The sequence below is a fragment of the Diceros bicornis genome, chromosome 29, assembly GCF_020826845.1.
Source record: "Diceros bicornis minor isolate mBicDic1 chromosome 29, mDicBic1.mat.cur, whole genome shotgun sequence".
NCBI classification, from domain to species: domain Eukaryota; kingdom Metazoa; phylum Chordata; class Mammalia; order Perissodactyla; family Rhinocerotidae; genus Diceros; species Diceros bicornis.
In genome coordinates, this window is record NC_080768.1 from 38,015,577 (window position 1) to 38,028,511 (window position 12,935).

Sequence of the window (12,935 nt, forward strand, 5' to 3'; positions counted from 1 at the left end):
CAAGGCAGTAAAGAAAACTCCACTTCTCTGAAAAGATAAACAAAATAGACAAACCTTTAGCTAGACTCACCAAGAGAAAAAGAGAGAAGGCTCAAATAAATAACATCAAAAATGAAAGAGGAAAAATTACAACGGACACATAAAAATACAAAAGATGAGAGACTACTACGAAAAGCTATACACCAACAAATTGGATAATCTAGAAGAAATGGATAAATTCTTAGAATCATACAACCTTCCAAAACTGAATCAAGAAGAAGTAGAGAATTTGAATAGAACAATCACCAGTGAGGAGGTGGAACAGTAATCAAAAACCACCAAAAATATAAAAGTCCAGGACCAGATGGCTTCCCTGGTGAATTCTACCAAACATTCAAAGAATACTTAATATCTATCCTTCTCAAACTCTTCTAAAAAACTGAAGAGGAGGGAGAGCTTCCTAACTCATTCTATGAGGCCAACATTACCCTGATACTAAAACCAGACAAGGACAACACATGCAAAAGAAATTACAGGCCAATATCACTGATGCACAAAAATCCTCAACAAAATACTAGCAAATCGCATACAATACATTAAAAAGATTAAACACCATGATCAGGTGAGATTTATTCTAGGGATGCAGGGATGGTTCAACATGCACAAATCAATCAATGTGATACACCACATTAACAAAATGAGGAATAAAAACCACATGATCATCTCAATAGCAGCAGAGAAAGCATTTGACAAGATACAGCATCCATTTATGATAAAACTCTGAATAAAATGGGTATAGAAGGAAAGTACTTCAACATAATGAAGCCCATATATGACAAACCCACAGCTAATATCATACGCAATGGAGAAAAACTGAAAGCTATCCCTCTAGGAACAGGAACCAGACAAGGATGTCCACTGTCACCACTCTTATTTTACATAGTACTGGAAGTCCTAACCAGAGCAATCAGGCAAGAAAAAGAAATAAAAAGGATCCAAATTGGAAAGGAAGAAGTGAAACTGTCACTATTCGTGGATGACGTGATTTTATATATAGAAAACTCTACAGAAGCCACCAAAAAACGTTTATAAATAATAACTGAATACAGTGAAGTTGCAGGATACAAAATCAACATACAAAAATCAGTTGTGTTTCCATACACTAACAAAGAAGTAGCAGAAAGAGAAATTAAGAATACCATCCCATTTACAATTGCAACAAAAAGAATAAAATACCTAGGAATAAATTTAACCAAAGAAGTCAAAGACCTGTACACTGAAAACTATAAAACACTATTGAAAGAAATTGAAACAGACACAAAGAAATTGAAAGATATACCATGCTCATGGACTGGAAGAATTAACATGGTTTAAATGTCCATACTTTCTAAAGCAATCTACAGATTCAGTGCAATCCCTAGCAAAGTTCCAATGACATTTTCCACAGAAATAGAACAAAGAATCCTAAAATTTATATGGAACAACAAAAGACCCTGAATACCCAAATTAAAATAGAAATACCATATGATCCAGCTACCCCACTACTAAGCATTTATCCAAAGAACATGAAAACACGAATGCATAAAGATATATGCACCCCTATGTTTATTGTGGCATCATTCACCATAAAAGCCAAGACATGGGGGCAACCTAGGTGCCCATCAAGGGACGAATAGATAAAGAAGATGTGGTATATATATATGCAATGGAATACTACTCTGCCATAAAAAAAGATGAAATCTTACCATTTGTAACAATATGAACTGACCTTGAGGGTATTATGCTAAGTGAAATAAGTCAGAGGAAGAAAGTCAAACACCGCATGATTTCATTCATAAATAGAAGATAAAAACAACCATAAACAATCACATAGAGACAGAGATTGGATTGGTGGTTACCAGAGGGGAAGGAGGGGAGCAGGAAGGCAAAAGGAGTGACTAGGCACATGTGTATGGTGATGGATGGTAATTAGTCTTTGGGTGGTGAACATGATGTAATCTATGCAGAAATTGAAATATAATGATGTACACCTGAAATTTATATAATGTTATAAACCAATGTTACCCCAATAAAAAAATGTTTAAAGAGGAAAACTCCACAGTGTTCCAGATTAGTCCATGTATTAACAGCTTATTTTGGGATGCTAAAAGGCATGCTTAGAAGTCATTAACACCAGCTCTGATGCTCACTACCTTTGGTCATATGCTGTTCTCTTGTTCTTTTTCTCCTGTGAAGAATACACAAGTACAGTTTTTGTCAAGTTTCTTCACTGATCACATATTCATTTTTAATAAGAAAAGAAGACCGACATCTATATGGCAGCAGAAGGAAAACAGGATCATAAGCACAAGTGATAGCTGGGATATAAATTCTATGCCTGCAGCCTCCTCAGAACTCAAAAGCCGAGGAAATTCGGTATATAATCCACAGGGTTTACCATGGAGGGCCTCTGCAATGGATGGATATGAATATTCCACTCATTATGAAAAGCAACTCCTGCTGGCAGGAAGGAATATTTATTTCATCAGTCTTTGCCTTGGCCTGGCTGAAGTAAACCCTTTGCTCTGACTTTACACCCTGAAAGCAACTTTCTAATTGCCATTTTTCTTCCAAGTATACGGTCCCTGAGGGAGAGGGGGTGCTGATCAAAAACCTTGAGTATTTTTATTTGCAAGACGTGCACAGTCTTCACTATAAATTAAAGAATTGGCATTCTGTTTTACACACCAAACGAAAAATAAAATATGTAAAAAGCAAAGTATCTGATATTTCTGACAGGTCTGCCCTCAGGTCATGTCTTCTCTGTCTGCTGATGGCTCCTGTCTCCCCTCACCCAGCCTCTCTCTGTCGCAGCACCTCTGTACATTCTTTCTCTGTGTGGTCCCAATGCAATAGCAGCAAAAATCTTCCAACTCTAGACTGGCAAGTTCTGGCAGGAAAAAGAAAAACTTGCTCCCATGTAATATTTTCTGTAATATTTGATGAGAACTATTTCTATTTACTTAGCTTTCCCACTAAGCTGGACATGACTACAATTCCTAGACCCGCAAAGTTATTAGCAAACAGAACAAATCCTCCAAGAATATCACATGGTGCAGATACTCACATTTTCTGACCGGAGCCTCTTGGCAGGACACCCACCGTCCCTTGGGTGAAGCATGTAATACAATCGGACTTTGCTTGCATGTTTTCGACTCTGGGAAGGAAAAGCAGAAGATACTGTGAAAGAGAAGGCATTTTAAATCCTTGGAAACATCGCCACTGCAAATGCCAAGAAGTAATTGCATTAGAAAACATGTTCCCATGCTCCTGTGAGTTACATGGGATGAAGTTTCAGATGGGTTAAGTGACTTGCCCAAGGTCATAAAGCCAATATAATTTCAGGATTAGAGAACACAGTTAATGAAAAAAGGTAAAAACACAGAGATCTTTTAACCTGGGGTGAATAATATATTTAACTGTCTTCAAAAGTAAGAACAGGTCAGCAAAGGGAATAATATAAGGATCATCTGTGATGAAAAGCTAGGTCCCCTACCTGCTCTCTCGCTCCTGACGCCCTGCCGTGAGGAGGTGGGGACACCCCCCTGGGAGCTGGCACACACAGCTCCTCCAACAGAAGTCTTTTCTGCTGGTTCTCCCAGTCCTGAGCCTCCTAATAAGCTATTGAAAGGGATTTTCCAAGGTCAGATATCAAGAGCAAACAAAAGATATTGTATCCAAGTCGGAGGGCTAACCAGAGCCCAAGCTACATGCAAGCAGACACACGAAGTTCAACTAATAAAAACCTACCTCCTGCAGGATTAGCAAGGCCACGGATTTCTGCCTGTGCTGACGGGTCCATGACCGGCGTGGAGAAATTGATCCCTTCCTACTTCCGTCTTTCCTCCACTCCTTTGCTCAACTGACAGCCCACCTGAACTCCCCTCACCTTTAAAGAATGTTGACTTCCAAGACACTAACTGAGGCAGGATGGTGGAGTGAAAAGAGCACTATAATACAACAGTCAGAAGTTCTGCACCTCAGTTCCAGCCTTACCACTCTCTAGCGTGTGACACCGAACAAGTCACTTACTCTAATTTGGGTTTATTTTACCCAAAATGAGTCTCATATTCCCCACGTACAAAATGAACATAATAATATTTATTAGGGCTGCCATGAGAATCAAATGAGACATTGCCTGTGAAAAATTGCAATCCACAATAATGGAAACATTTCTTACTACTGACTACGCCAGTCCCTAACTTTGGTTGTACTGTGGTTTCTATAGCATGAATTCTCCTTGAACCCACTGCTACCTAATTCCAGTCTCCTATCCCCTTCCGTTACTCAGAGACTATTTCTTTCTTTTCCAGGCCTTGGTTCCACTTTGCCTTTATTTCCAGCTGGGTTCTAGCTGATGGTTTGCCTTCATGGATTAGCCACAAAGGCAAAGCGATTTTCAGAGCACATGCAGCAAATTGCATCTTGTTTACAGGATATATTATAAATCCCTTCCATCTGGTTTTCCTCATTTATCACTTTTTTGATTCCTTTATTGTGCCTAGAGCAAGAAGACTGTGCTTCTAATCAGTCCCTGAACACTTTTAAGGCCTTTAACATAGGTTTAAAAGTACTAATGGAACATGAAAAATATTACAGATGTCTAAAAGTACTAAAGTATGATTTTGAAATATATTTGTAGCCATTTCGAGGTTGCATAGTGAGTTTTAATCAAGGTTATCTGGACTCTTGTTTGCCTGAAAGATTGGGAGGACAGAGAAATAGAGACTGATCTGGACCTATGTCAGATGATTGCAACATCATTCTTCAGCTTCTGCGTGTCTTTGAGAATGATGCAGCGCAGACTAGCATTTTCCTTCTGCAGATAAATATGTTGATTACTAATATCTGTATACATTTTCTACAGTTTTGTTGGTTTTTTGGAGGTAAGGGGTAGCGGTAATATTAGGAATACTGCTACAGTCAAAAAAAAATAAAAAAGAACATTTAAAAACCTGCAAGACACTGAACGTGGCCCCAGAGCCTGGGCTGGTGCAAAGCACACCAGACAGGTAATTGGTGAAAAGATGAAGTGCTAACAGTGTGAGCTCAAATCTGGCTGAGGTGGGTTTTCAGTTTTGCATTTGTTACCATAGAAGAACTTCTTATCACAGTTCCTGCGTCATCAATCTACTCAAAGCCCTGGATTCCCAGAGAAAAAAATGTGGCAAAATTGGAAATATCATAACGCAGCCTGTTCTGTGGTTGGTTTTTTTCTCTTTCCCGAAAATATGACGTTTCTTTCAAAAAGACCCTTTCCAGCAAAGGCAGAGTTCAGTGGGTTATTTAATTGCAGTTATCAAAACTAGTAAGAACTCATTAGCTGAAAAGAAAAGGGAAGCATGTGATAAGCTCGGCTGTGAAGCCATTAGTGATGAGAGATGTTGGGATTTGCGGCTTATTAGCAATTTTGTTCATTAAACGCCTGTTTTCCTCCTTCGGCTTCCCCAGCCTCCAGGTTTGATGCAAGGACTGACTACACTGCAGGTGCCTCCGTTGCCCTTGTGAATGGGTGAAGAGAAACAGAGCTTTGGCCAACACCGCCTGATTCAGGAATGATGGTGGAGGCATTCTCATTCATCATTTAGCTGTGTCCCTTTTGCCTGGTCATCTCTCTTGCCTCCCCTTGCTTTTTCCAGGCTGCCTGGGCTGGATCCAGTGCCTTCCCCGCCCACAAGCCAACCCTGACTTTGGGCAGGAAATAAAAACCCCAAAGACAGTCCACTTCTCAGTGAGAGGAGTGTGGGGTCACCCTCCCAGTTAATTTGATTCAAACCCCAAATCACTTCCAAATGATGTTGGTTGACAAAGGAAAAGAGGTTCCTAGCAGAATGTTCATGGGTGCCCCACAGCTGGCCTGCCTCCGCTCTGGGCCTTCAGCGTTAGGGTGGAGCTCTGCTGGTGACTCCTGTCCTATCTTCCTGACATGCTCACTTCTTTCTTAAGATGGGACACAGAGTCTCCTACAGGGTCTTCCTCCCACTGGCTGCTCTCAACCCCTTAACTACCCCAAATTGCTTGAAATTGGCACAGTAATCTCACTCCTTTCAATTTATTCTAAAAACAAAAACAAAAACATCCTTCCCTACAAAAAGTTAAAATTACTTTTGAGCAAAGATATTAATTGCAGCATTATCTAAACAGGAACAAAAAAATTGGGAGACAACTACATACTCAAAATAAGAGACTGGTTAAAGCAGCCACAGAATGCCTTATGTCAGTCAGAAATTGAAAAAAAAAAAAATTCTTTCTCCATGATGAATATGGAATAAAAAATGCTAAACTCAAAATTGTTTGTATACTGTGATTAACTTATATAAATATTTATAAGTATATCAATCATAAGTGAAAAAGAAAAAGAAAAAAGTATGATTTATTAGTGTAGAGAGAGTATGGATGGTTTTCATTTTTTATTTCTGTAACAAATTTGCCTTTAACGTAAAAATAATAACTTCACAATGCTCAAGCGATTGTAATTCCTCATTAAGTGTACTTTTTACTAACAATGATTGTAATTAGCAAAAAGCATAAATGATCTGGAAAGCTTTTAACATATACTGGTATAATTGACCACATTTCCATCTCTTTTTTAATGTGTTATCAACATTCAAAGTGCAAATTTTTTTTCATTGCAATAGTTGGTAATTAGATGAGCCTCCTTAACCCAAGAGCAATACATGTTACTTCAAATTTTAAAACTTCATTTTGGTACATACAAAGGCCATGGTAAATATGTGTGCTTTTCACAGTGCAGTCACTTGCTCTTCCTATGTACGAACAGAGATGATGGGGCCGGGTGGTAAATGCCGTCCACACAACCAAAATGAGAAGACCTGGAAGAAAGCTACTTCTGAAACTGGCTTATGTCGTCCAAATAAACATGAGCAACAACAAACCCTTATGACTTTTTCAAAGCCTTATTAATACCTAAAACTTGCACTGCTTTTAGCAGTTTCAAAAGACTGCTAACTGAAAAGAACTTTAAGGAGAAAAAAAAATGCCTTACATGTTAAATGTATATATGACAGAGTTTCAGGAGGAAAGAGGACCACTACTCTAAGAGAAACGACGTGAAAAAGAAATTACAATCTCTTTCAATTGCACCGAAAGTCAATCCCAGGCTCTTTCTTGCATTAATATCTGCATTTTAAGCAAAAGTCATTACTTTCATTCAAACCACATCAACTTGAAGCTTCCCAGATAGGCCAGAAATTACCAATTCTTCCATTTTAATTAAAGCCTTTGCCCCGGATGCTGCGCCCCGTGCCGGGGCAGACCTATCTGCAGATTGCTTTCTTTTGCTGAAACAATCTCTTGGCACTCAAAGAAATAGTCTAAAGTGCAAAATCAGGCCAGCCTTCTCTTTGGAGGGATAAAGAACAAGACAAACCTCTATTTTGAGATGGATTGCTGTGAAAGAAGGGGGCGAAACACAGAAATAGAATGGCTTTGTGCTTCACCTAAATAGCCATCTTCCATTATCACATATTCCTTTAAAAAATTCACAACCCAAATTTGCTTCCAACAAGGCTACTGATTTCTGGTCTCATAAAATGTGGAGATAACAAAGCAACCATGTATTTGCATAATGTTCCAAACAGCCGTCCAAGTCCTTCCACGTGTATCATCTCGTTCTATCCTCGAATCACAGTTGTGAGGCTGTCAGGAGAGGTGTTATTTCAAATAAGCCTTCAGACCCATTCCTGATCTCCTCGTTAAGTCTTCACCTCTTATTTTATCATAGGTATCTAATTATACCTCTTCCAGAAACCAGCTAAAATAGGCCGAGGACTATGAGAAAAAGGGAAAACCTGGAACACACTGATAATTACAGAACAGTGATTCTCACATGCCACCAATTTTGAGGTATTTCTACTTGTTCTAGGGTAAAGAGGAGCCAATTAAGGGAAGGACAACAAATACCGAAGGTCTCACTCCCCGGCTCCCGAGGATGACTAGCTGATGTGAGATGGGGGCTCCATCTCTCAGGAAGAAGGAGAAGGCATCCTGGCAAAACCCTCCTTAACACTCGGAGGCTGAGGGCCCCAGGGCTGAGCCCTGGGAAAGCTGGAGCACAGTTTCACTAGGAAGTCAAGGTTATGTACAGATAAACCAAAGAGAAAAACTGAGAGTTGCAGATCGCCTCTGATAAGTGGGCTCTTTCCCAGAGTGATGCACCTTTCCTGATTAACCACAGGGAGGAGGTTGGATACAGAAACTTCTGGTACCTAGAGCAGAAGATGGGCCCAGTAAAAATCTAGGAAGAGAAAACTGGCCCTTAGAAGGAAGAAATAAAACTTGTCTGCTGGAACTGCCCAATGCCTAGGGTCCAGACCTCCTACCAGGTCTGCTGGGCTACTGGAACGGTCTGTAATCCAGTCCTATAGCTGAAATCAGATCAGAAGATCCTAAAAGTATTCAGATGGACTATGAAAGGATTAAAGGCCAATCCACACCCAGTGGGGACACGCGCAGGCCTTCATAACTTTCTGTTCTGCCAAGGATGAGTGGCACCCATGAAAAAATTCTGTAACACAAAAGACGACTTTGGAGAAACTCTCAAGGAGGAGACATCAAGCAATTCTTTGCAAAATATTTACTACAATAAATGGAAGTTTTAAATGGCATATGTTTTGTGTCATTTAATTCAAGAAAATATGAACTGAGGGTAAAAGCTAAAAGATGAGATGACAACTGATTGAGCTGAACATGTGCTGTCTGAGTTTATAAAGCTTATAAAGGACATTAAAAATATTATAGTTTAATTTTGAAGATCTTTCCCATAGCAGTTCAAGAGTAGAATCAACAGTGCAAATCAGTGTGGAAGTCAAGACAGAGACACTTCCTAGAATGGAGAGGAATGGGATGAGGAAGTAGTAAAGAAATAGCTGACACCTTACATATGAAAGACCAGACCAAATATGGGGTGATTTTGATGGTAGAATAAATGGAATAGAATAAAAATCCCAAAATAGACCCAATAATTTGGAAACAAAAAGAAAAATTGGAAAATATACATATCTTTGTGATTGGAAAGTTTTGTAAACAACAAAGCAAAAGAAGCAGGATTTATAGATACGGCTACAAAAATAATGTGTTTTCAATTTGTGAAATATACAAATGTAAGAAGGAAACCACAAAGTAGGAAAAATATTTGCAACATGTAAAAGAAAACAGCTTAAAACCTTTAAGATAAAAAGTTCTCTCACAAATTTATAAGAAAAAAAGCACAAAATACACAAAGGATATAAATAGGAATTGTAGAAATGCAAATAGCTAAAAGATATATACAAAGAAGCTCATACAAATGCTACCTTATAATTTTTAAACTAAAAAAATGTATTTTCACCCATTAAATTGGCAAAAAATTACAAAATATACATATCCATAATGGTGAAGATGCAGGAAAGCCGGCACTCTCGTTCATAGCTAATAGGCATGTAAATTGATACAAGCTTCCTGGATGAAAATTTTGCAATACATATTCAATAGGCAAAAACTTGTTTGATCCAACAATTCTACTTCTATGAATTTACTTTAAGGAAGCAATCAGAGACACGTATTGCCATTTACTCATAATAGCGAAAATGAGAAAATAAGTTAAATGTCCTGAACAAGAGAGATACATAATATATCTATATGATAGATTACCAAACTGCCATTAACAAGCATAAAAATAATGTTCAATGACATGAAAAATATCTCTGAAATAATACTAAGAAAAAAAGAGTCAGTTTCAAATCAGAATATAAATGATGCCAAAATTTTTAAACAAAAATATATAACCTAACAAAGACATAGGAAGACACGTCTAGGAAGAAACACAGCAAAGGATTAACATTGTTTATCATGGATCACAGGTGATTTTAATTTTTCTTATGTATTTTTTTTTACTTTTCCAAATTTCTTAAGCGATCTAATCATCCCAGTAATTAGAGGGAAAAATCATAATTTTACTGATTCATTCCAACCTTGATGATCTACCATTCTAATAGTCCTACCTCAAGATGAGGACAATAAGTCTCAGAAAGATCGAGAGACTTGCTCAAGATCCCATAGCTTACACATTCTCAGGGAATAGGGATTACGTCTGTTATGTTTATTGCTGTATCCCCATCGTCTGTCACCATGGCCGACACACAGTCGGTGCTCAAAAAAGGTTTGTCGATTGAGTGACTGAACGCATGAATGAAAGAATGGGGCAATCCCAGAACAAGAGCCCAAGACCCTTGATTAACTAAAATGATTGTATGAAAGTGTTGTGTACATGATTGTTATAGATTCCCTTCCATTCTAAAAATGAAATTAAACCCATCAGCCATCTATTTCTATCTCCATCCCCCACTGCTACAGTGCAGGTGGGAGAGAAGCAGGGAGCCTGCAGACCAGAGAGAGTTCTGAGCCACAACTCCTGCGGGCAGTTTGCAGAGCTTGCACACTGCAGGAAACACTCTCAGCAAGTGAACTGATGAAGACTGAGCTTGAAGCATAAACTCGGAAGAAACTGAGGAACTGCTGCAACGGGTGCAAAAGTGAAGATGCAGAGTGAGGCATGCTGCCGCAGACACCGCAGCACACGCAGATGCAGCTTGTTGGGAAGAGCAGGCTGGGGCAAGGCAGAGGCAATTCCTCCACTGTTTCCAAGAATCCAGACTCACCAGATGCTGGCTCGGTAAAGTCTCTTTTAACCTGTGTGTGGCCTAGGGTCATACGTCTCTTAGCTTTTAATTACAGGATCCCGAGCATTTGTGCTGTTATGGACTGAATTGTGTCCCCCAAAATTCATATGTTGAAGCCCTAACTCCCAATGTTACTGTATTTTGAGATAGGCAGTTAGGGTTGAATGGGTTCAGAAGGGGAGGGCCCTAATCCAATAGGACTGGTCGGCTTTTAAGATGAGGAAGAGACACCAGAGATCTCTTCCTCTTTCCACATGCACAGAGTAAAGGCCACATGAGGACACAGCAAGAAGGTGGCCTTTCACAGCCAGGAAGACAGGATTCGCCGGAAACCAACCCTGCTGGCACCTGGATCGTAGACTTCTAGTCTCCAGAACTCTGAGAAAATAAATGTCTCTTGTTTAAGCCACCATTCTACGGTATTTTGTTATGGCAGCCCGAGCTGACTAAGACACGTGCCATCATCTAAACTAGATGCTCTCTTGGGATCTTTCCTCTTATACACAGTAATCAGTCTATTTTTCAAAAGCAAAAAGGACAGTCTCAAAGTTTCTAGAATTAGGTCACTTTTTTTCTGAAATAGTTTTAAAAGAGCAGTTGAAATGAGAAATGCTTATCTTAAACAAGCATTAGGAAAAAATGAATTTTTGTTGGAGAAAAACATATCCGGTGGGATGTGCAGGATTCATGACTGTGTAAACATGTTTGCACTAAATCTGTACTTCTGACTGCCTACACAAGTGACTACATCAATGCATTACAATTTTAAATCAAAGTCTTGCAACTCAAAAAATTAAATTACCACCAAAGCATGGAGGAACTGTTTGTCTGTGGTGTGAGGACAGAGCTAAATATGTCTCCACGATGTCTGTGCATTTTAAGCAGAATCACATGAGAAATAAGAGAGCACCAGAGCACAGATAATGTGATATACCTCATCTAGGAGTCTCTCTGGCTGTTTGGGGAAAAAAAACCACAAAAACAGAAATGATATTTCCCCAGAAGCCCCTTGTAAAGAAGTTAAAGTTAGAAATGAGGGGAAAAATAACACCAGTGTGGTCAGAGAAGACAGGGTGATTTGAAGCAACAAAGCTACCAACTCCTTCTGAAATGGGAAAGCTTAAATAATACGAGCCAATTCTGAGCTATCATTTCCCATGGTCTCTTGATTTCTCTTATAAAAGTCATGTCTGGAATAAGAAAAAGTTTAGCACTTTATAAAAACAACACTGTGTAGAGTCTTCCAAGATAACCCCATCACTGCCACGGGCAAACACTGGCACAGTCTCCACTTACTTGTTTGGAGTGAGGTTTGGTCTGTGGAGAAACCAAGGTAAAACAGAGTCCCCGCCCTTGTGGAACGGATGACTAGCGAGGAAGGCAGGACAGCCACCCAGACAACCACAGTAAGGATGACAGCAGCAGCAAGGCTCACTCATGGCCTCCTCCTTCCGTATAACATTTTCACGTTAGATTCTCTTTTTAGCCTATTACTTTATACACCCTGGCATGTACTGTATAATTATCCTCAAATTGAACTCTGCTCTTATGACTGAATCCTCGATTTGCCGTTATTTTTATAGTCCTGGTCTATCCCCACAATGCACCTTGAAAATTAGTGCATAGAGCAGTTCCTCTATAAATGCTTGTTAACTGTTTAAATAGCCAGGCGAGCAGAAGCTTTTTCTGTTTTTGTTTTATAGTCCCACTTGCTTATTTTTGCTTTTGTTGCCTTTGCTTTTGGTGTCAAATCCAAACAATTATCGCCAAGGCTGATGTCAAGAAGCTTAACCCCTATGTTTTCTTCTAGGAGTTTTATGGTTTCAGATCTTATGCTCAAGTCTTTAATCCACTTTGAGTTGATTTTTCAGTATAGTGTAAGATAGGGGTCCAGTTTCATTCTTCTGCATGTGACTGTCCAGTTTTCCCACCACCATTTATTGAAGAGACTGTCCTTTTCCCATTGTACATTCTTGTCTCCTTTGTCATAAGTTAATTGACCATATATGTGTGGGTTCATTTCTGGGCTCTCTATTCTGTTCCATTGATTTATGTGTTTGTTTCTATGCCTATATCATACTGTTTTGATTACTATAGCTTTGTAATATAGTTTGAAATCAAGAAGCCCAATGCCTCCAGCTTCGTTCTTCTTTCTTAAGATTGCTTCAGCTAGTCAGGGTCTTGTGGTTCCATACAAATTTTAGGATTGTTTCTATTTCTGTGAAAAATGCCATTGGA

At 39.1% G+C, this 12,935-nt stretch overlaps 1 protein-coding gene across 3 annotated transcripts in view; it reads right to left on the reverse strand.

The window, feature by feature from the left end:
* ZMAT4 (zinc finger matrin-type 4) overlaps positions 1-12,935 on the reverse strand; it is a 326,969-nt gene that overhangs the window by 199,389 nt on the left and 114,645 nt on the right. For all 3 annotated transcript variants that reach the window (XM_058525273.1, XM_058525274.1, XM_058525275.1), the window contains one exon: positions 3,086-3,175. In XM_058525273.1, the coding sequence (XP_058381256.1) occupies positions 3,086-3,175 (90 nt within the window). The remainder of the gene's footprint in view (positions 1-3,085; positions 3,176-12,935) is intronic.